Consider the following 25,061-nt stretch of genomic DNA (forward strand, 5'->3'; position numbering starts at 1 on the left):
TGTAGAGTTCCTCCTGCTCCTCTTTAATTTGTGGAGACTCTGGGTCCTCTTCGTCCAATCTGAAGTTCGTCTCCTGGTTACAGAGCTGCTCGTCAGTGAGAACCTCCTCCTCCTCCTCCTCCTCCTCCTTACAGACATGGTGCTGTGGGAGCTCTGGAGGGACAAAGAGGAAAGGGTTTAACATTTTTTGGTCCTACTTTCTGTTAAGGCACCCTTTTAAATTGTTTATAAGCATTAATTAATGTCTTAATGACTAGTTAATAAATCATACACTAATTCTCATTATTTAACAAACCATTGACATTAACACATAATACATTAACACAATAACCTTTTATTAATTATTCATACTCATACCCACCAGGACTGCTGATTATTATGAAACTGTTAAAGAAATGATTGGCCAAATGGTTGGTTTGTCATTTCAATACAAGACTGTAGAAGTCAGACCATTGCTTTTACCTTCTTACTGAGAGTGTTAGAGAAGAAAGTTCTTGTGTTATTCATTAGAGGACTATTGTTCTTGACTTAGCCTGGCTCAGGTCCAAATAAGGTAGAAGCTTTGGGTTTTGGTATGAGCAAAACATGATCAAGGGTCAAGAGTCAAATGGCTTGGGGCACTTAGTTTCCTGTGTCTTGGGGAGGTATAGCTTTCGTATAACATATATACATGCAGATGTATATCAGCTGATATGTTTGACCAGTCACAGATCATTTCTGTGTTCCTTCAGAAACTAAAATAGATTAGTTTTATTCTTTGCTCGAAGAGACGAGCTGATGCCAGTCTTGTGTGTGTATGTTCCAGAGGTACTCACATTCTGTATTTTAGTAGATACTTGTGTAAAAAAACACTCTGGTAAAAGTAGAACTTCTTTACTCAAGTAAAAGTAAGAAAGTACAGGCTCTGAAAGTACAAAAGTAAACAGTATTTTTGCCGTTAATAATAAATAATACCCCTTTTGATAACTCTGCAAAACAAAAAAGCTCTCGGCAAACAATCAATGATAGTTTTCCTCATTTATAAACAACCTGCTGAGAAAATAAAAATCACTACACACAGTCTAGTTACCGGGGCGACACGGAACGCACACAAAAAAAAAAGAAGAAAAAAGAAGATGGGTTTTATATTGCTTATTTACATGTCATGTCTTCTTTTCATAATATCACCGAGGTTGAAACAAGTAATGAGTCTGTTTTGACAATTTAAGGAGTAGAAAGTCGTATAAATATAAATAAATAAATACTCAAGTACAGTACAGATACCTGGAAAATCTACTTAAGTACACTAACAAAGTACAAATACTTTGTTACTTCCCACCTCTGGTGTGTTTTGTCTCCTTATTGTACAACTAACCATCAATTCCTTAATTAATGCTTATGGATCATTTATAAGAGGTGCCTCATCAGAATGTACAAAAAATGCAGATATCTGACAATGTTAAATTACCTTTTAATCCAGGCTAAAGAGAGAAGTTTTGGGGAAACTGAGGGGAAACTGAAATAATGATATACAGGGGCTGATTCTCCATTTTACATCATTTACACTTGTAAAAGCTGTTAGACATCGTAACCAAAGCATGTTGTTTAGGACCACTTTATATTTGTTTATTTAGCTTAGGGCAATTTCACAGAAATGTCTACGCCCACACCCCTTTGGACCAGGTCTAGATAAAATACACACTTATATTTGTCAAACCAGGAATCTCACATCACTGTAGTTCAATGAGTCTTTAGAGTTTCCATGTTAAAGCCCTAAAGCTGATTATTCTGTTTTATTATTAGAATAATTAAGGTTTTACAGACCTGATCTGTGTCGGTTTATTTCAGGTTTCCAAACGATATCCAGAAGTCTGCGCTGACGGTCTATCTCTTCTTCATACTCGATGATAGTTTTGGAAAAAACTCTGAATATTTCTTCAGCAGCAGCAGTTAGTCTCTCGTTCAGTAACTCTCTCAAATGCTCAACTGAAGACATTGTTGATTAATTACGGGTGATATCTCTCAATGTCCTGTTGAGAGACTTCTTCACCCTCAGGAAAGAGAGCAACTAACGTGACTGACTCATGTGTTGTTTACTTCCGCTGGGTGTTACACTATTAAGTTCCGACAGAGGAGTATTGTGTTTCTTTCCTTCCGCTTGTTGTTACATTTTGACTCACTGCAATTTGTGTGTGATCCATTGCACAGATTGCAAAGAATTGATTTTTTTTTTCAATTATACATTTATTTAATCGCTCTGTTTTTCTAAACCCCCCCCCACCACATTCCTCCTGCCAATTGCTTTTTGGATGGACAGTGTAATATTTGTTTTTGATGCCACCCTGTAGCTTTAATATCAAACTGCTGTTGTTATGTTATTTTATTGTTCCCCAAAAATTTAAGTCTCTATATACCCAGCCCTACTAACAAACTTGTGGTGTTGTCTGTTTCCTAAAGTCTCTAAGTAAAGACATGTTACTGAGCTCAAAATACATTACAATGGGGACAAGGATTTTAAAAGTTTCTACTGCATGCAAGGACTTTGTGAAATACTGTACACTGGTCGTATACGAACAAACTGACATTACCATGCAGGTGGGTCGTATGGGCGAGTACAATAAGTCAAAGGAGTATCTGTTTCTTATCTGGAGCGTCTGGAACAGTGTATGTTGGCTAATGACAAGAAGGTCAAGAAATGTAACCAGAAGGAATAGGAATCAGTTTCTGATTATGTTGTGGCTTTGAGGCAGTTGTCAGCCACATGTGATTTTGGACAGTATTTGGACGATGCCCTGAGGGATCGTTTTGTGAGTAGACTTCTGATGCAGTGCAGTGCTGTTTGCTGTCAGAAAAGGACCTGAACTTTTCGTGGGCTTGTGAGATTGCAGTATCAATGGAGCTTGCATCCAAATATACAATAGAGTTTTCTGGATACAGTGAACCTCACCAGATAAATGTCCTGTGTACCTTTTCTGACAATGGGAGGAAAAGACAGTTCAGATGAGAAACAGTTTAGTTTCTTAGTACTACCCCACTAGATTGTGCAAATGCACCCATTCCTATCGCACAATCTAGTAGGGTAATACTAAGAAACTTGTCAAGCCACACAGGGGAGCTAGTGTTATTTGTGGAGGAGGGAGGGGTTTGCTTGTGATGACTGAGAATGGACAGGTGTGGACATGTGTTGTGGGATAGTCAGTTAGATGGAGAATTCCAGAGGAGTAGAAAATATTGTCATACAGAGTCTGTGAAACAAGGCCATTTGGGTGAATACCATCAGAGTGGAAAAGGGCTGGCCATTTCCAGAAGAGATTAAAATTGTCAATAAAAGTTTGATTGAGCCAGTTATCTCTCTGTCTATCTATGAATAATTTGGTATATGTATATTATCACCTCATGAAGCAAAGTCAAATTAAAATGAATGCAAAAGATCACAAAGTATTTTTTGTTGTACAAGTTTTTGCACAACTTTGTTTAGCCATTTACTGTCTATAATGCTAACACTTGATGTCACTTTTAGTTTTTCTTACCATACAATCAATAATAATAATAATAATAATAATAATAATAATAATAATAAATAATAAATGCTTTATTTTTAGATAGGGACAGTGCACATTAATGAACATCGATATTTAAATATCTCTGTAAACATGCTGGATTAGAGCAAAGCTGCTCATTTGCATCCGTAGTCCCTAATAAATAAATAGATAAAATACAAATAGAAGAGACAATACACACAAATTACAAATATCAGAAAATCAAAAAACATTTTATTGTCAATATAATATTTCATCATGTAGTACATCAGATACAATTGGTCTAAGTCATCAATACAGCAGCAAACAACAAAACCTGTATCTCAAATTAAACTGTGAAAACAAATACAAACTGTAGAATTGAAAATAAACACTGAAGACAAAAAGCATGTAGTAAATTTTATGAAAAACATAATGTGCATCAATACAATTTGTGTCGTCACTAAAGCAGCAAAGAACAAAAATGTTGTCTTAGTTTTAACGGAAAGTGAAATATAATAAAATGATCAAATACAAATTTAAAGATAAAGGAGTCTATAGTTGGCAATATAAAAACTTAAAGGCCCAATATGTGATATATTCTGCATTAACATTTCTAAAAAACAACTACAACCATATTATATGTTTTGTTGAGTTGTGTACTTAAATTGACCCAAATGTTTCCAACACTGTTTAAACCCAGAGAAATCCATCATTTTAATCAAGGTAACAGCCCATTTCATTTGATCACCTGTCATGTCAATTTACTTTTTATCCAGTTTTATGCCACATTTAAGCCACATTTTGCCTTGCCTTGATTTTAACTACATATTTTAACAACATAATTGATTTTAGTCACTAAACATCTGTATCTTATGTATCATCAGGACTCAAATCCAGAGTTTGGTCTTCACTGTCTGTCACTTTCCTCACAAATAGCAGTCATCATGAAGGTTTGAGTCTCCTGCTTATCAGAGAAAACAGCTCAGCAAACATTAGAGGTAGTTTGGGTCATTTTCCACTTCATGCGTTCTCATGTGGATGTTCAACTGATGTCGACGAATGAAATCTCTTCCACAAGTTTTGCAATTGTAGAGCTTCTCACCTGTGTGGAGTCTCATGTGCATTTTTAATGAGCCCACCTGAGAGAATCTTTTATCACAAGCGTTACATGGAAACGGCTTCTCACCTGTGTGGATTCTCATGTGTGCTTGTAATACGGCCATCTGAGAGAAGCTTTTCTCACAAACGTTACATGGGTACGGCTTCTCACCTGTGTGGACTCTCATATGTACTTTTAACGCACCCGGCTCGCAGAATCTTTTCTCACAAGTGTCACACGAATAGGGCTTCTCACCTGTGTGGACTCTCATATGCTTTTGTAATATGTACAAATGAGAGAAGCTTTTCTCACAGATGTTACATGGGAACGGCTTCTCACCTGTGTGGACTTTCATATGCCGTTTCACTGCACTTGGATCAGAGAATCTTTTCTCACAGGCGTTACATGGGTACGGCTTCTCACCTGTGTGAATTCTCATATGCACTTTTAATGCGCCCAGCTGAGAGAAACTTTTCCCACACGTGTTACATTGGTACGGCCTCTCACCTGTGTGGATTCTCATATGGTTGTGTAATCCGCACACATGAGAGAATCTTTTCTCACAGGAGTTACATGCATACGGCTTCTCACCTGTGTGAATTCTCATATGCACTTTTAATACGGCCAGCTGACAGAATCTTTTCTCACAGCTGGGACATGGGTAGGGCTTCTCGTTTGTGTGAGTTTTCATATGCTGTTTCACTTTTGTCATTTCACTAAATCTCTTCCCACAAATTTCACATGGGTATGGTTTCTCACCTGTGTGGGTTCTCTCATGTGAAGTCAACTGGGAAATATACTTAAAAGCTTTTCCACAAGTGTCACACTTCAAAACAGTTTTACCTGTTTGAGTATCCAGCTGAATCTTTGATGTTGTAGGGTTACATACATTGTCACTTCCCCTTTTAGTTCTATAATGTCTCTTTTGTGGTTTTGTCTCTGTATTTGTAGTTGATACTGAGTCTCCTTCTTTGTCTCCTTTGTGATCTTGGCTCTCAGCTACATGAGAGTTATGAGAGAGGAGCTGGTCATCACTGTTTGTTTCTGGTACCTCAGACCTTTTAACTGGCATGCTGACAATATGCTCATCCTCTGCTGCACTCCAAGTTTCATCAGGACTGAAGTCCAGAGTCTGATATTCACTGTTGCCCCTTTCCTCACAAGTATCAGTTGACATAAAGGTTTCAGTCTCCTGCTTCACCACCAGCTGTTCTATCTCCAGACTGGTGTAGAGCTCTTCCTCTTCCTCTTTAATCTGTGGAGGCTCTGGGTCCTGGTCTAAAGTGAAACTCTCCTGGTTGCAGAGCTGCTCATCAGCAAGAACCACCTCCTCCTCCTCCTCCTTACAGACATGTTGCTGTGGGAGCTCTGAAGGGACAAAGCAGAGAACAAACAGTTTAATAAACTATTAAACTGAAAATTTTTTACCTGTCTGTCCTGCAGTTTTATTAATCACTAGATAGTAAGGACTTGGAAAGAGGACAGGGTTTAAAAAAGAAAATGGTATCACTTCTTGAGAAAAAGCCCACCACCATCATCCTCCCCCTCACCACCACCATCATCATCAGCTATGGGGCCATCACCCTTCCCACCACCACCACCATCATCTATGGGGCCCTCAATCTCCCCACCACATGAAAACAGAAAAAAAACAGTGAGGTGCAGATCAAAAACTACTGCACTTCTATCAAATCACTACATCTTTCTCTAGGAGCTTTCTTGTTAATCTAGTTCAGATTTGGCAAATCACTGTTAGACAAAATGTTTTTTGATCGGGACCATGTCTAATGTGGTGTGAATGGAGAAATACAGGTTTCACAAATCTAAAAAGCGTCAAGCTTTTACTGCCTTATGCTTTTTCACAAGAGTAAGTGGTGCAAAAAATAGACAGTCAGCCACTAAATATCATTATTTATGTTTCCTTTAGCCTCAACGTTTCCATCAGACGCTAACTTCAGCGTCGCAGAAATAAGAGTAAATAATTACAGTTAAATTAACAACTGTGGTGTTATATAGAGCTAATGCTTCTGTTTTATACAATTATAATCGAGGCTTTACAGACCTGCTCTGTGCAGCTTTATTTCCGGTTTCCAGGCGATGTCCAGCAGTCTGCGCTGACGGTCGATCTCTTCTTCATACTCGACGATAGTTTTGTGAAAAACTTTGAATATTTCTTCAGCAGCAGCAGTTAGTCTCTCGTTCATTAACTCTCTCAAATGCTGAACTGAAGACATTGTTGATTAATTACGGCTTACGGGTAATATTTCTCAATGTCCTGTTGAGAAACTCCTTCAACCACTGAACACCCTGCAGCTGATACATCTGGCTCCCGTATTGTTTACTTCCGCTGGGTGTTGCACTATTAAGTACCGACAGAGGAGTCTTGTGTTTTTTTCGTTCCGCTAATTGCAACAAGTTGTCTCACTGTAATTTGTGACTTATAAATAAACAACACTAACAGTACAGAGGTTTTGTGTTTTTAAACTAAACATAGGAACTGTTTGCTGTGTGAGGTTGATATTATTTACCCTCTCACTGTAATTTTACATCCCCCTTAAAACTAGTGGATGATTCATTAGGTTTGAGGTACTGCATTTGAATTTTGTGCAGTGTTTGATATCCATTGCACAAAGAATGCGCGTGTTTTGGCGACCGCCCCCCCCCCCCCTCCCCCGTGCACACCACTGTTAACAGCACACTTTTCTGTGGTATGTCAAACTCAGAACACATTTATTCTTACTTTACACGGACCTTATAAAAGTTAGAACCGCCCACCTCATTAACATATGGAGACAGAAATAAAAAAAATGTGGAAATGTAGAAATACAGAAATAAATAAATACATAAATGTGGCTGTGTCAGGTCATTTGAATGGAGTGATTCATTAATATTTACTGTGGCCAAAATAAATAGTTTTATTGTATTGTAGTTTATGATTTGTGGTGTATAAAAAGATTCAACATTTATCAATAGAAGATGAACAAAATGTACATAATTATAATGAGTAATATAATACAACTAATATAATACAACTAAGAATAAAATTTAAAAAAGTATAATAAAATCTAATAACAATGTAACAAGACATTTCTCAAAACCAGAATATGATCAGGGTGACTTTTAAACACTAGAAATAAATCATGTACGCATGTATGCATTCTCATGTTGATCTTGAATTGATGTCTGCGTATAAAATCTCTTGCACAAGTTTTGCAATTGTTCAGCTTCTAACGTGTGTGGACTCTCATATGCATGTTTAATGTGGTCTGCTGAGAGAATCCTTTCCCACAAGTGTTACATGAGTATGGCTTCTCACCTGTATGGATTCTCATATGATTTTTTAATGTGCCCAGCTCAGCGAATTGTTTCCCACAATTGTCACATGGGTATGGCTTCTCACCTGTATGGACTCTCTTATGTACTTTTAATGTGAACAGCTCAGCAAATTTTTTCCCACAAGTGTCACATGAATATGGCTTCTCGCCCGTGTGGATTCTCATATGTGATTTTAATGCATCCGGCCGAGAGAATTGTTTCCCACAAGTGTTACATAGGTACGGCTTCTCACCGGTGTGAGTTCTCATATGCTGTCTTAATACAGACAGATGAGAAAATCTTTTCTCACAAGTGTCACACGGGTACGGCTTCTCACCTGTGTGGATTCTCATATGCTGTTTTAAAGCACTCAGCTGGGTAAATTTTTTCTCACAAGTGTTACATGGGTATGGCTTGTCCCCTGTATGCATTCTCATATGCCTTTTCACTTTTGCCACTTGAGTAAATCTTTTCCCACAAGTGTCACATGGGTACGGCTTCTCACCTGTGTGGACTATCATATGCTCTTTTAATATGCCTACCTGTGAGAATTTTTTCCCACAAGTGTCACATGTGTACGGCCTCTCACCTGTGTGGACTCTGTGGTGTACTTTCAAGTGAGAAAGATACTTAAAAGATTTTCCACAATGGCCACACTTCAAAACCGTTTTACCTGTTCCAGTATCCAGCTGAATCTTTGATGTGGTAGGGCTACGTACATTGTCACCGTGACTTTTAGTTTTATAATGTCTCTTCTGTGGTTTTGTCTCTGTATTTCTAGTAGATCCTGAGTCTCCTTGTTTGCCTCCTTTGAGATCTTGGCTCTCAGCTACATGAGAGTTATGAGAGAGGAGCTGGTCATCACTGTTTGTTTCTGGTACCTCAGACCTTTTAACTGACACGCTGACAACATCCTCAATCATCAAGTCCAGAGTCTGATCTTCACTGTTGTCACTTTCCTCACAAGTAGCAGACGATATAAAGGTTTCAGTCTCCTGCTTCACCACCAGCTGTTCTCCTTCCAGACTGGTGCAGAGTTCCTCCTGCTCCTCTTTAATCTGTGGAGGCTCTGGGTCCTCTTGGTCCAAACTGGAGTTCCTCTCCTGGTTGCAGAGCTGCTTGTCAGTGAGATTTTCCTTCCTACAGACATGTTGCTGTGGGAGCTCTGGAGGGACAAAGAGGAAATGGTTAAAAAATGTGGTCCTACTTTGTGGATAGGCACCCTTTAAAAAGGTTTCTAAGCATTAATTAATTGCACATCTGAATCTACCCAAATCAGAAACCCTGGATGTCAAAAGACGTCCAGGCATTCCTCAAAACCATTAACATTAACACACATAATACATTAACACAATAACCTTTTATTAATTATTCATACTCATACCCATTTAAACCCTCCAGGACTGTTGATTATTATGAAACTGTTAAAGAAAAGTTCTTGTGTTATTCCTTAGAGGACTATTGTTCTCTACTAACCCTGTCTCATATCCAAATAGAGGCTTTGGGTTTTGGTATGAGCAAAACATGATAAAGGGTCAAGAGTCAAATGGCTTGGGGCACTGAGTTTCCTGTGTTTTGGGGAGGTATAGCTTTCGTATAAGATATGCATGCAGATACAAGCTGATATGTTTGACCAGTCACAGATCATTTCTGTGTTCCTTCAGAAATTAAAATAGATTAGTTTTGTTCTTTGCTCGAAGAGACGAGCTGATCCCAGTCTTGTGTGTGTGTGTGTGTGTGTGTGTTCTGTCTCCTTATTGTGCAACAGCAACTTTTAAATCTTCAACCCAGCAGTGTTTTATGTATTATTTCATATGTGTGTGTAGTGTTTTCAGACAATTTCCATGACAAAACAATAATTGAGGGTTAAATGACATTCTGATCATTCGTCAGGTCTTAAAAGTTGTTGATAAAGGGATTGTGAATAACATTTTCTAAGTCATCACTAAGTGGTACTGTTTTCCTAAAGAATTTAAATAAAGTAAATATCATTGTGGTATAGAAAGGGGAATTTTAGACAACATAATAAATTATTTTTAAAGCACTGGTAAATTAATTATTAACCATCAGGGCCTTAATTAACACGTATGGACAATTTATAAGAGGTGCCTCATCAGAATGTACAAAAAATACAGATATCTGACAATGTTAAATTATCTTTCAACCCAGGCTAAAGGGACAAGTTGTGGGGAAAGTGAGGGGAAACAGAAATAATGATGTACAGTATGGGGTGCCGTTTGTAAAGCAGCTCACGCTGAAAATAACAGCAACATTTTGTCACATTTAGCTTCAAACCATGTTTAAAAAACTGGTGTGAATTTTTGAGAGTCACTTTTTTGCACATTTACAAAAATATTTGTCAACTTAGAGATATTTTAAATATTTAAATCCAAATGTTAAATGTTAAATTTAAATGTTAAATCTAAATCTAAATGTTAAATGTAAATCTAAATCTAAATGTTAAATCTAAATGTTAAATCTAAATCTAAATGTTAAATCTAAATCTAAATCTAAAACTAAATGTTAAATCTAAATGTTAAATCTAAATCTAAATCTAAATGTTAAATCTAAATCTAAATCTAAATGTTAAATCTAAATGTTAAATCTAAATCTAAATCTAAATGTTAAATCTAAATGTTAAATCTAAATCTAAATCTAAATCTAAATGTTAAATCTAAATGTTTCGAGTGAAACTAAATATTTAGCTAATATTCAAATTCAAATGCCGGTAACAGGAAGTACCAAAATAAAAGCTCGAGGATCTCAGAGTGTGTTTATAGTGGCAAATAATAAATGAATAAACCCCATCTTATCCGGGGAGATGGACTCTTGGACATGGATTATCGTGATAATAACTACCTAAAATGACAAACACGGTTGGAGAAACTTTATTTGAAGAGTGCTGTGAGTTTTTAGTGTCACTTTTATGAAGGGTGCCGGACTTATGACCTGTAGCCACTACAGTCAGCCACAAGGGGGCTCACTATGACTGAACTGTCATCCTACACACTCGGTCCTCCACCCGGTGCACTGTACTGTCGGCCATGGTCGCGCTGCAAACATGACTCAATCTGCTTTAGGTTTTGGTGGCCCTGTGGCAGTTGCTGTCGCCGATGTTCTCAGCTAAGGCTGAATAAGTCATGCTTGCAGCGCGACCATGGCCGACAGTACAGTGCACCGGGTGGAGGACCGAGTGTGTAGGATGACAGCTCAGTCATAGTGAGCCCCCTTGTGGCTGGCTGTAGTGGCTACAGGTCATAGTCCGGCACCCTTCATAAAAGTGACACTAAAAACTCACAGCACTCTTCAAATAAAGTTTCTCCAACCGTGTTTGTCATTTTAGGTAGTTATTATCACGATAATCCATGTCCAAGAGTCCATCTCCCCGGATAAGATGGGGTTTATTCATTTATTATTTGCCACTATAAACACACTCTGACCTCCTCGAGCTTTTATTTTGGTACTTCCTGTTACCGGCATTTGAATTTGAATATTAGCTAAATATTTAGTTTCACTCGAAACATTTAGATTTAGATTTAGATTTAACATTTAGATTTAGATTTAACATTTAGATTTAACATTTAGATTTAACATTTAGATTTAGATTTAATATTTAGATTTAACATTTAGATTTAGATTTAATATTTAGATTTAACATTTAGATTTAGATTTAACATTTAGATTTAGATTTACATTTAACATTTAGATTTAGATTTAGATTTAACATTTAGATTTAGATTTAACATTTAAATTTAACATTTAACATTTGGATTTAAATATTTAAAATATCTCTAAGTTGACAAATATTTTTGTAAATGTGCAAAAAAGTGACTCTCAAAAATTCACACCAGTTTGTTAAACATTGTTTGAAGCTAAATGTGACAAAATGTTGCTGTTATTTTCAGCGTGAGCTGCTTTACAAACGGCACCCCATAGTACAGGGGCTGATTCTCCATTTTACATCATTTACACTTGTAAGTTGTTAAGACATTGTAACAAAAGCATTCATGCTGTTTATGCCCACTTTTATATTTGTGAAACAAAATTAGCTTTTGACAACAGAAAAAGGGCAATTTCACAGAAATTTCTATATTTAAAAAAACAAACGACTGTATTTAGATTTGTCAAATCTGGGATCTCAAATCACAGTTTTTTAATCAGTCTCTGAAATCTGAAAAGAGTTAGGGGTTTTGCTACGATGTCTAACCCTTTATTCAGAAGTGTAAATCAGCCGCTAAATATAATAGTTTCCCCCTAATTTAACCACACCTTTTCCCTCAGAAGCTAAATTCAGTGTTCAGAAATACGAAATTCTGTTTCATTATTAGAATAATTAAAGTTTTACAGACCTGTCCTGTGTAGCTTTATTTCCGGTTTCTTAATGATATCCAGCAGTCTGCGCTGACGGTCTATCTCTTCTTCATACTCGATGATAGTTTTGTGAAAAACTCTGAATATTTCTTCAGCAGCAGCAGTTAGTCTCTCGTTCATGAACTCTCTCAAATGCTCAACTGAAGACATTGTTGATTAATTACAAGTAAGACGCATCAGAGTCCTGTTGAGAGACTTCTTGAACTACTGGACTCCCTGCAGCTGACACATCTGGAGCATGTGTTGTTTACTTCCGCTGGGCGTCACACTGTTAAGTTCCGACGGAGGAGTCTTGTGTTTTACATTCCGCTCATTGCAATAAATGGTCTCACTGCTGTGTGGGATTGATATTTGCCCTCTCACTGTAATTGTACATCCCCCTTAAAACCTGGAAATGGAAAATTCATTAAATAACCTGTTCCTACACAACTGCTGTGAGAGCTGAGCAGCAAGTCAGACCTGGTCTAGGTGGGTGTTATGCTCCCCCAGATAGCAGCCTTAAGTAAATCAGTTTGGATGATAGTCAGCACCTCCAAATTTGAGGCCATGGTGCTCTTCTGGAAAAAGGTGGACTGCCCCTTCAGGGTTTGGAGAGTGCAGTGAGATGAGCCTCTCACTGCCACAGTTGCTCTCCTGCGCTTTGAAGATGTTGTACAGAGGGTGTTTGGGGTTGTTCATTATGACTTTTACCTTTGCACCTGGAGCCCTTTCAAAGTAAAATTAACATGAAAAGATGAGATAAAAAGAACACATTTTGTTGTCTACTTGTTTAAGCATTAAATGTATGCTAATACTTAATGTCATTTTTGGTTGTTCTTATGAATATCAAACTGGAAAAACATGAAAACTTTTTTTTATTGTCAATAAAATGTGTTGACTTCACCATGTAGTACATCATCTCTACAGAACAAACAACAAACATTTGATCTCAAGTTAAACTGGAAAAAAAATAGTATATTGTAAATGAACATGAAACATCACCTGCACAACACCACCATGTAGTATATTAATAAATTAGTGTCATCATTAAAGCAGCAGATAATAAACATTTGATCTCAGGTTAAACAGGGAGATAAATACAATCAAATTGTAACATTTAAAAAAATGCTACAGACAAGGAGACTAGACCCCATATGTGACTATTTTGCAATTTAAAAAAAACTAAAAATGACTAGAAATATATCATCCCCTCCATGAACTGCTGGTCAACACTGGAGCACTTTCAGTCAGAAACTTCTTAAGACTCTGCTGTGACAAAGAACACTAGGGGCTTATTATGAAATATTGAAAATAAAAAGATTCTTGTTTTTTAAAGTATAACAATTGGCACCACCTTTAAAACATTGAAATTGCACCATAACTTAATTAACAAAATGCTGTAACAGTAACAGGGAGAAAAAACAAAAAAACAAAACAGGATTAAATTGAAAAAATGTGTAGAACTGTTGGAAATGTACAACTCACATGAAGATATTCTGACCTCTTCTTCATGGAGACTATTTCTTATTAAATCACAATGTTGGGGAACACTTACAGAACTCGATTGTTTCTCCTATTTACCAATTTCATTATGCAACATTTCACAAAAACACAAAGCTCCACCTCATGTATCACAGTTATAGAGCTTTACGTCTGGATGTTTCTATGTGTATTTTTTAGTCTGACATCTGAATGATCTTTGATGTCTATGTATGAAATCTCTTACAAGTTTTGCAATTGTTCAGCTTCTAACCTGTGTGGATTCTCATATGCACCTTAGCGTTGTACAGTTTACTAAATCTTTTCTCACAAGTGTTACATGGATATGGCTTCAGACCTGTGTGAATGCTCATATGGCGTTCTAGAGTGCTCACATCAGAAAATCTTTCCTCACAAGTGTTACATGGATACGGTTTTTCAATTGTGTGGATTCTCATATGATTTCTCAATGCATCCAGCCGAGAAAATCTTTTCTCACAAGTGTCACATGGGTATGGCTTCTCACCTGTGTGGATTGTCATATGCCTTTTCATTTTTTCCACTTGAGTAAATCTTTTCCCACAAGTGTCACACGCGTATGGCTTCTCACCTGTGTGGACTCTCATATGCCTTTTCACTTTTGTCATATCACTAAATTTCTTGCCACAAGTGTCACATGGGAACGGCTTCTCACCTGTGTGGACTTTCCTATGTTTGTGTAATACAGACAGATGAGAGAATCGTTTCCCACAAGTGTGACAAGGGTATGGCTTCTCACCTGTGTGGACTCTCATATGCCTTTTCACGTTTGTCATTTCACGAAATTTTTTCCCACAAGTGTCACACGCGTATGGCTTCTCACCTGTGTGGACTCTGTAGTGTACTTTCAAGTGAGAAATATACTTGAAAGCTTTTCCACAAGTGTCACACGGATACGGCTTCTCACTTGTGTGGACTTTCATATGCTGTTTTAATACCTTCTTCTTAGAGAATCTTTTCCCACAAGTGTCACGTGTGTATGGCTTCTCACCTGTGTGGACTCTGTAGTGTACTTTCAAGTGAGAAATATACTTGAAAGCTTTTCCACAAGTGTCACAAGGGTATGGCTTCTCACCTGTGTGGACTCTGTGGTGTACTTTCAAGTGAGAAATATATTTGAAAGCTTTTCCACAAGTGTCACACTTCAAAACCTTTTTACCTGTTTCAGTATCCAGCTGAATCTTTGATGTGGTAGGGCTATGTACATTGTCACCGTGACTTCTAGTTTCATAATGTCTCTTCTGTGGTTTTGTCTCTGTATTTCTAGTAGATCCTGAGTCTCCTTGTTTGTCTCCTTTGAGATCTTGGCTCTCAGCTACATGAGAGTTATGAGAGAGGAGCTGGTCATCAATGTTTGTTTCTGGTACCTCAGACCTTTTAACTGACATGCTGACAACCTCCTCAATCATGAAGTCTAGAGTCTGCTCTTCACTGTTGTCACTTTCCTCACAAGCAGCAGTCGGCATCAAGGTTTCAGTCTCCTGCTTCACCACCAGCTGTTCTATCTCCATATTGTTGCAAAGCTCCTCCTTTTCCTCTTTAACTTGTGGAGGCTCTTGGTCCAAACTGGAGCTCCTCTCATGGTTCCACAGCTGCTCATCATTGAGAACCTCCTCCTCCTCCTCCTCCTCCTCATGTTGCTGTGGGAGCTCTGGACGGACAAAGAGGAAAGGGTTAGAAAAAATGTGGTCCTACTTTGTGGGAAGGCACCCTTTAAAAGGTTTATACACATTAATTAATGTCTTAATCAGAAGTTAATAAATCATACACTAATTCTCAATATTTAACCATCCATTAACATTAATACATTAACACAATAATCTAGCCTTTTCAAACAATTTCCATGACAAAACGTTAATTGAGGGTTAAATGACATTCTGATAAATTGTCAGGTCTTAAAAGTTGTTGATAAAGGGCTTTTGAATAACATTTTCAGTAAGTGGTACTGTGTTCCTAAATAATTTAAATAAAGTAAATGTTTTTGTGGTATAGAAAGGGGAATTTTAGACAACCTGGCAACATAAAAACCATGCTAATTATGCAAGCTTTCATTAATGCTTATGGACCATTTATAGTAGGTGCCTCATTAGAATGTACAATAAATGCGGATATCTGACAATGTTAAATTACCTTTTAATTCAGGATAAAGGGACAAATTTACAAAATACTGTTGAACATTGTAACAAAAGCCTTAATGCTGTTTAGGACCAATTTATTGTTTGAGAAACCTTCATTTAGCTTTTGAGAACAGAAAAAGGCAATTTCACAGATATTTCTACATCCACACCACTTTGGACCAGGTCCATATAAAACCCACTTTACTTATTAGTCAAATCTGGATGCTGAAATCACTGTATCTCAATGAGTCTGCATTGTTTTCTTGTTACTCTAGTCCAGATTTGACAGCTTTTGATCTGGACTTGGTATCAGTGAAATCACATTTTCTTCTTTTGAAGAAAGAATAATACAGGTTTCACATTTTCTGTGTTGCAGTAAGTTCTTCTCATGTATATTTTAAAATCACCACAAAGCTCCACCTAATGTATCGCAGTTAAACAGTTTCACACCTGGATGTTTCTATGTGTATCTTCAAGTCTGACATCTGAATGATCTTTGATGTCTATGTATGAAATCTCTTACAAGTTTTGCAATTGTTCAGCTTCTAACCTGTGTGGATTCTCATATGAACCTTAGCATTGTACAGTTTACTAAATCTTTTATCACAAGTGTTACATGGATATGGCTTCAGACCTGTGTGAATGCTCATATGGCGTTCTAGAGTGCTCACATCAGAAAATCTTTTCTCACAAGTGTCACATGGGTATGGCTTCTCACCTGTGTGGACTGTCATATGCCTTTTCATTTTTTCCACTTGAGTAAATCTTTTTCCACAAGTGTCACACGCGTATGGCTTCTCACCTCTGTGGACTCTCATATGCCTTTTCACTTTTGTCATTTCCCGAAATCTCTTCCCACAAGTGTCACATGGGAACGGCTTCTCATCTGTGTGGACTTTCATATGTTTGTGTAATACAGACGGATAAGAGAATCGTTTCCCACAAGTGTCACATGTGAACGGCTTCTCACCTGTGTGGACTCTGTGGTGTACTTTCAAGTGAGAAATATACTTGAAAGCTTTTCCACAAGTATCACATGTGTACGGCTTCTCACCTGTGTGGACTCTGTGGTGTAATTTCAACTGGGAAATATACTTGAAAGTTTTTCCACAAGTGTCACAAGGGTATGGCTTCCCACCTGTGTGGACTATCATATGCCTTTTCACGTCTGTCACTTCACGAAATCTTTTCCCACAAGTGTCACACGAATACGGCTTCTCACCTGTGTGGACTCTGTGGTGTACTTTCAAGTAAGAAAGATACTTGAAAGCTTTTCCACAAGTGTCACACGGATACGGCTTCTCACTTGTGTGGACTTTCATATGCTGTTTTAATACCTTCTTCTTAGAGAATCTTTTCTCACAAGTGTTACTTGGGTACGGCTTCTCATCTGTGTGTGTTCTGCTATGACTTTCCATTTTTGCCATTTGGTGAAAGGTTTTCCCACAAGTGTCACGTGTGTACGGCTTCTCACCTGTGTGGACTCTGTGGTGTACTTTCAAGTGAGAAATATACTTGAAAGCTTTTCCACAAGTGTCACACTTCAAAACCTTTTTACCTGTTCCAGTATCCTGCTGAATCTTTGATGTGGTAGGGCTACGTACATTGTCACCGTGACTTCTAGTTTTATAATGTCTCTTCTGTGGTTTTGTCTCTGTATTTGTAGTAGATCCTGAGTCTCCTTGTTTGTCTCCTTTGTGATCTTGACTCTCAGCTACATGAGAGTTATGAGAGAGGAGCTGGTCATCACTGTTTGTTTCTGGTACCTCAGACCTTTTAACTGACAAGCTGACAACATTCTCAATCATGAAGTCTAGAGTCTGCTCTTCACTGTTGTCACTTTCCTCACAAGCAGCAGTCGGCATCAAGGTTTCAGTCTCCTGCTTCACCACCAGCTGTTCTATCTCCATATTGTTGCAAAGCTCCTCCTTTTCCTCTTTAACTTGTGGAGGCTCTTGGTCCAAACTGGAGTTCCTCTCATGGTTGCACAGCTGCTCATCATTGAGAACCTCCCCCTCCTCCTCCTCTTGTTGCTGTGGGAGCTCTGGACGGACAAAGAGGAAAGGGTTAGAAAAAATGTGGTCCTACTTTGTGGGAAGGGACCCTTTAAAAGGTTTACACGCATTAATTAATGTCTTAATCAGTAGTTAATAAATCATACACTAATTCTCAATATTTAACCATCCATTAACATTAATACATTAACACAATAATCTAGCCTTTTCAAACAATTTCCATGACAAAATATTAATTGAGGGTTAAATGACATTGTGATAAATCGTCAGGTCTTAAAAGTTGTTGATAAAGGGCTTTTGAATAACATTTTCAGTAAGTGGTACTGTGTTCCTAAATAATTTAAATAAAGTAAATGTTTTTGTGGTATAGAAAGGGGAATTTTAGACAACCTGGCAACATAAAAACCATGCTAATTATGCAAGCCTTCATTAATGCTTATGGACCATTTATAGTAGGTGCCTTATTAGAATGTACAATAAATGCGGATATCTGACAATGTTAAATTACCTTTTAATTCAGGATAAAGGGACAAATTTACAAAATACTGTTGGACATTGTAACAAAAGCCTTAATGCTGTTTAGGACCAATTTATTGTTTGAGAAACCTTCATTTAGCTTTTGAGAACAGAAAAAGGCAATTTCAAAGATATGTCTACATCCACACCACTTTGGACCAGGTCCATATAAAACCCACTTTACTTATTAGTCAAATCTGGATGCTGAAATCACTGTATCTCAATGAGTCTGCATTGTTTTCTTGTTACTCTAGTCCAGATTTGACAGCTTTTGATCTGGACTTGGTATCAGTGAAATCACATTTTCTTCTTTTGAAGAAAGAATAATACAGGTTTCACATTTTCTGTGTTGCAGTAAGTTCTTCTCATGTATATTTTAAAATCACCACAAAGCTCCACCTCATGTATCACAGTTATATAGCTTCACGTCTGGATGTTTCTATGTGTATTTTCAAGTCTGACATCTGAATGATCTTTGATGTCTATGTATGAAATCTCTTACAAGTTTTGCAATTGTTCAGCTTCTAACCTGTGTGGATTCTCATATGCACCTTAGCGTTGTACAGTTTACTAAATCTTTTCTCACAAGTGTTACATGGATATGGCTTCAGACCTGTGTGAATGCTCATATGGCGTTCTAGAGTGCTCACATCAGAAAATCTTTTCTCACAAGTGTTACATGGATACGGTTTTTCAATTGTGTGGATTCTCATATGCATTCTCAATGCATCCAGCCGAGAAAATCTTTTCTCACAAGTGTCACATAGGTATGGCTTCTCACCTGTGTGGACTGTCATATGCCTTTTCATTTTTTCCACTTGAGTAAATCTTTTCCCACAAGTGTCACACGCGTATGGCTTCTCACCTGTGTGGACTCTCATATGCCTTTTCACTTTTGTCATATCACTAAATTTCTTCCCACAAGTGTCACATGGGAACGGCTTCTCACCTGTGTGGACTTTCCTATGTTTGTGTAATACACACAGATGAGAGAATCGTTTCCCACAAGTGTCACATGTGTACGGCCTCTCACCTGTGTGGACTCTGTGGTGTACTTTCAAGTGAGAAATATACTTGAAAGCTTTTCCACAAGTGTCACACTTCAAAACCTTTTTACCTGTTTCAGTATCCAGCTGAATCTTTGATGTGGTAGGGCTATGTACATTGTCACCATGATTTCTAGTTTTACAATGTCTCTTCTGTGGTTTTGTCTCTGTATTTGTAGTAGATCCTGAGTCTCCTTGTTTGTCTCCTTTGAGATCTTGACTCTCAGCTACATGAGAGTTATGAGAGAGGAGCTGGTCATCAATGTCTGTTGCTGGTACCTCAGAGCTTTTAACTGACAAGCTGACAACATCCTCAATCATGAAGTCTAGAGTCTGCTCTTCACTGTTGTCACTTTCCTCACAAGCAGCAGTCGGCATCAAGGTTTCAGTTTCCTGCTTCACCACCAGCTGTTGTCTTTCCAGAATGTTGCAAAGCTCCTCCTTTTCCTCTTTAACTTGTGGAGGCTCTTGGTCCAAACTGGAGCTCCTCTCATGGTTGCACATCTGCTCATCATTGAGAACCTCCTCCTCCTCTTGTTGCTGTGGGAGCTCTGGACGGACAAAGAGGAAAGGGTTAGAAAAAATGTGGTCCTACTTTGTGGGAAAGCACCCTTTAAAAGGTTTATACACATTAATTAATGTCTTAATCAGAAGTTAATAAATCATACACTAATTCTCAATATTTAACCATCCATGAACATTAATACAATAATCTAGCCTTTTCAAACAATTTCCATGACAAAATATTAATTGAGGGTTAAATGACATTCTGATAAATTGTCAGGTCTTAAAAGTTGTTGATAAAGGGCTTTTGAATAACATTTTCAGTAAGTGGTACTGTGTTCCTAAACAATTTAAATAAAGTAAATGTTTTTGTGGTATAGAAAGGGGAATTTTAGACAACCTGGCAACATAAAAACCATGCTAACCATGCTCATTAGAATGTACAATAAATGCGGATATCTGACAATGTTAAATTACCTTTTAATTCAGGATAAAGGGACAAATTTACAAAAACTGTTGGACATTGTAACAAAAGCCTTAATGCTGTTTAGGACCAATTTATTGTTTGAGAAACCTTCATTTAGCTTTTCAGAACAGAAAAAGGCAATTTCACAGATGTCTACATCCACACCACTTTGGACCAGGTCCATATAAAACCCACTTTACTTAGATTAGTCAAATCTGGATGCTGAAATCACTGTATCTCAATGAGTCTGCATTGTTTTCTTGTTACTCTAGTCCAGATTTGACAGCTTTTGATCTGGACTTGGTATCAGTGAAATCACATTTTCTTCTTTTGAAGAAAGAATAATACAGGTTTCACAAATGTGAAAAGCTTTAAAGTTTCGCGCCAAAACAGACAATAAGCCGCTAAATATAATAATTTATGTTTCCACCGACTTTGACCTCACCTTTACCCCCAGAAGCTAACTTCAGCGAATACATTTAATGTATATTAATCCCTGTGGTGTTATATAAAGCGGATTATTCTGTTTTATATTATTAGAATAATTAAGGTTTTACAGACCTATCGTGTGCAGCTTTATTTCAGGTTTCCAGGCAATATCCAGCAGTCTGCGCTGACGGTCGATCTCTTCTTCATACTCGATGATAGTTTTGTGAAAAACTCTGAATATTTCTTCAGCAGCAGCAGTTAGTCTCTCGTTCATTAACTCTCTCAAATGCTGAAGTGAAGACATTATTCATTAATTACGGGTAATATTTCTCATTGCCCTGTTGAGAGACTTCTTCAACCACAGGACACAAAGCAAATAACGTGACTGATTCATTTGTTGTTTACTTCCGCTGGGTGTTACACTGTTAAGTTCCGACAGAGGAATCTTGTGTTTTTTCGTTCCGCTTGTTGTAAAATGTTTGTGGTTTATAAATAAGCAGCAGTAACTACATGGAGACTTTATGTTTTAAAACTAATCATAAGAGCTGTCTGCTGCTTCAGGTTAATATTTACTGTCTCACTAATATTTCACACCCTCCTTAAAACCTGAAAGTAGGAAATTCATTATGTACATATGCACTTGACTTTATCCAAAGCAGAAACATTTTCATACTTTTAATGTCGCTTCATCGCACAGCTCTGTTTGTTTTTTCTTTTTTGTTAATCTATAGTTACATAGAAGCATCAGTCTTTTTTTCTGCAGTGGAGACTCCTGTATGTGTTTCCCACAGAATTTTGAGACTATGGTGGTGGGGTCTGAAGTCCAACTAGTTCACTACTTATGAACATATAAAATACTTTCCTACATTGTGTTTCTTCAAATAACTAAACTATTTATTAAATCATTTATTTGTAATGATGTATTTTGATATCAATAAAAAGTTAATTACATAAAAAAAGACGTGTTGTTTCCTAGGGAGCTGTAGTGTCAAATAAATATCTAATACTTCATTGTTCAAAAGATGTTTGAGTCTCAAAATATTCAATCAGAAATCACCAGGAGTCATCCAGCTGAATGCAGTTAGACTTTTATTGCCGGTCGTAAAACTCGGAACCAAAACACACAGACAGTGTCTACGCAGAAATGACACAATGATACAAAGTTCAGGGTTTCTATATATACGAACAATGTTTCTGACCACCGTGGGAAAATGTGAACTCCCCAACAGCCAAGTGAATTTCAACCAATCAGCTTTCGTTCAAAACAACATTATCTCATCTTCTTGGCACCTATTACCATGGTGATACAGCTTCTTCATTTTGGTTGCTGCTTCACCCAACTCTTGGTCTTGATGGACCTTATTCTGGGCATTACTTTTTTCATTCATCAGCAGTTTTGAAACTCAGTCCTCAGTATTTTCAGATAATATGGTTTGGTATATTTAATCATATACATGTTAGTTTATATTTATCAGCTCACAAAAGTGTTTATTCACTCAGTAAGTGCATAATCACATACTTCTCTTCTTTTAACATAATGACCTCAGTTGATTATCTTTAGCAAATAATAGTCAACAATCAAGTATCTGTTTAGCAGATACAACATTATTCACTGTTAGTAATTATGACCCAAACTTTATACCACAGAGCCTAAAAACATTGCTTATAGCTTTAGGATTGGTTGTGATCAAGACCCAGGAGATGGTTGTGGATTTTAGGAGGACCAAAGCAAGAATAGGGCTTGGACCATGTGTGGGTAAGATGTCACAAATCTTCTACTTTTCAATTGTGGCAGGTGCAACATTATAATATTTTTCACTGCAATCTGTTGGAGCAACAGCATCAGAGGGTTAGGGTTTCTTTTTGGTTAGTCTACATAGTTACACAGAGGCTTCAGCCTTTTCCTGCAGTGGAGACTTCTTGATTTAAGGCACAATACCAAACAGAATAAGATAATGCAGCTTTACGTGTTGATCTACAGACCTGTGCAGTTAGGACCAAGTGTGGTAAGATGTTGCAAATCTTCTACTTGTCATTTGTGGCAAGTACAATATTATAATATTCTTCACTGTGATCTGCTGGGGCAACAGCATCAGAGACACGGACACAAACAAACTGAACAAACTGATCAGGAAGGCTGGCTCTGTGCTCCTCTGGATCTGGTCTAAATTCACTGGAGCAGGTTGAGGAGGTTGAAGATGCTGCACATCATACATCCCCTCCATGAGCTGCTGGTCAACACTGGAGCACTTTCAGTCAGAAACTTCTTAAGACTCTGCTGTGACAAAGAACGCTAGAGGCTTATTCTGAAATACTGAAAAGTAAAAAGATTATTGGTTTTAGAAAGAATAATAATTGGCACCAGCTTTGAACATTTAAATTTTACCATTACTTTATTAACAAAATGCTATTCACCATTAGTTACTAAGCAGTTACAGTAACAGGAAGAAAAGAAAAAAACAAAACAAAACAAAAGCTCCACCTCGTGTCACAGTTAAACAGCTTCTAGCCTGGATGTTTCTTATGTGTATTTTCAATTCTGACTTCTGACTGAATCTTTTACCACAGCATCCATTCTCATGTTGATCTTTGATGCCCGTGTATGAAATCTCTTACAAGTTTTGCAATTGTTCAGCTTCTAACCTGTGTGGATTCTCATATGCACCTTAGCATTGCACAGTTTACTAAATCTTTTCTCACAAGTGTGACATTGATACGGCTTTTTTACTTGTGTGAATGCTCATATGGCGCCTTAGAGTGCGTTGATCAAAAAACTTTTTCTCACAAGTGTTACATGGGTAGGACCTCTTACCTGTGTGGACTCTCCTATGCAATTTCAATCGATCCAGCCGAGAAAATCTTTTCCCACAAGTGTCACACGGATACGGCCTCTCACCTGTGTGGACTCTCCTATGCAATTTCAATGCATCCACCTGAGAAAATCTTTTCTCACACGTGTCACATGGGTATGGCTTCTCACCTGTGTGGACTATCATATGCCTTTTCACTTTTGTCATTTCACGAAATTTTTTCCCACAAGTGTCACACGAATACGGCTTCTCACCTGTGTGGATTCTGTAGTGTACTTTCAAGTAAGAAAGATACTTGAAAGCTTTTCCACAAGTGTCACACGGATACGGCTTCTCACTTGTGTGGACTTTCATATGCTGTTTTAATACCTTCTTCTTAGAGAATCTTTTCTCACAAGTGTTACATGGGTACGGCTTCTCATCTGTGTGTGTTCTCCTATGACTTCCCATTTTTGCCATTTGGTGAAAGGTTTTCCCACAAGTGTCACGTGTGTACGGCTTCTCACCTGTGTGGACTCTGTGGTGTACTTTCAAGTGAGAAATATACTTGAAAGCTTTTCCACAAGTGTCACACTTCAAAACCTTTTTACCTGTTCCAGTATCCAGCTGAATCTTTGATGTGGTAGGGCTACGTACATTGTCACCGTGACTTCTAGTTTTATAATGTCTCTTCTGTGGTTTTGTCTCTGTATTTGTAGTAGATCCTGAGTCTCCTTGTTTGTCTCCTTTGTGATCTTGGCTCTCAGCTACATGAGAGTTATGAGAGAGGAGCTGGTCATCACTGTTTGTTTCTGGTACCTCAGACCTTTTAACTGACAAGCTGACAACATTCTCAATCATCAAGTCCAGAGTCTGCTCTTCACTGTTGTCACTTTCCTCACAAGCAGCAGTCGGCATCAAGGTTTCAGTTTCCTGCTTCACCACCAGCTGTTCTATCTCCATATTGTTGCAAAGCTCCTCCTTTTCCTCTTTAACTTGTGGAGGCTGTTGGTCCAAACTTGAGTTCCTCTCATGGTTCCACAGCTGCTCATCATTGAGAACCTCCTCCTCCTCTTGTTGCTGTGGGAGCTCTGGACGGACAAAGAGGAAAGGGTTAGAAAAAATGTGGTCCTACTTTGTGGGAAGGCACCCTTTAAAAGGTTTATACACATTAATTAATGTCTTAATCAGAAGTTAATAAATCATACACTAATTCTCAATATTTAACCATCCATGATCATTAATACATTAACACAATAATCTAGCCTTTTCAAACAATTTCCATGACAAAATATTAATTGAGGGTTAAATGACATTGTGATAAATCGTCAGGTCTTAAAAGTTGTTGATAAAGGGCTTTTGAATAACATTTTCAGTAAGTGGTACTGTGTTCCTAA

General features: G+C 37.6%; 2 protein-coding genes across 2 annotated transcripts; both read right to left on the reverse strand.

The window, feature by feature from the left end:
• Positions 1-7,754: 7,754 nt before the first annotated feature.
• On the reverse strand, positions 7,755-12,497 carry LOC128365333 (gastrula zinc finger protein XlCGF57.1-like). Its single transcript, XM_053326028.1, has 2 exons — positions 12,264-12,497; positions 7,755-9,079 (listed from the first exon to the last, which is right to left on the reverse strand). The coding sequence occupies exons 1-2, from the start codon at positions 12,433-12,435 to the stop codon at positions 7,827-7,829; spliced, it is 1,425 nt and encodes a 474-aa protein (XP_053182003.1). The 5' UTR covers positions 12,436-12,497; the 3' UTR covers positions 7,755-7,826.
• A 295-nt stretch (positions 12,498-12,792) lies between these two features.
• LOC128364881 (zinc finger protein ZFP2-like) lies at positions 12,793-17,992 on the reverse strand. The gene is made up of 3 exons (XM_053325504.1): positions 16,534-17,992; positions 14,354-14,521; positions 12,793-12,983 (listed from the first exon to the last, which is right to left on the reverse strand). Exons 1-3 carry the CDS (start codon positions 17,807-17,809, stop codon positions 12,793-12,795), a joined length of 1,635 nt encoding a protein of 544 aa, XP_053181479.1. The 5' UTR covers positions 17,810-17,992.
• Between the last annotated feature and the right edge of the window lie 7,069 nt (positions 17,993-25,061).

Source organism: Scomber japonicus, chromosome 9 (genome assembly GCF_027409825.1).
Source record: "Scomber japonicus isolate fScoJap1 chromosome 9, fScoJap1.pri, whole genome shotgun sequence".
In the NCBI taxonomy this organism is placed as follows: domain Eukaryota; kingdom Metazoa; phylum Chordata; class Actinopteri; order Scombriformes; family Scombridae; genus Scomber; species Scomber japonicus.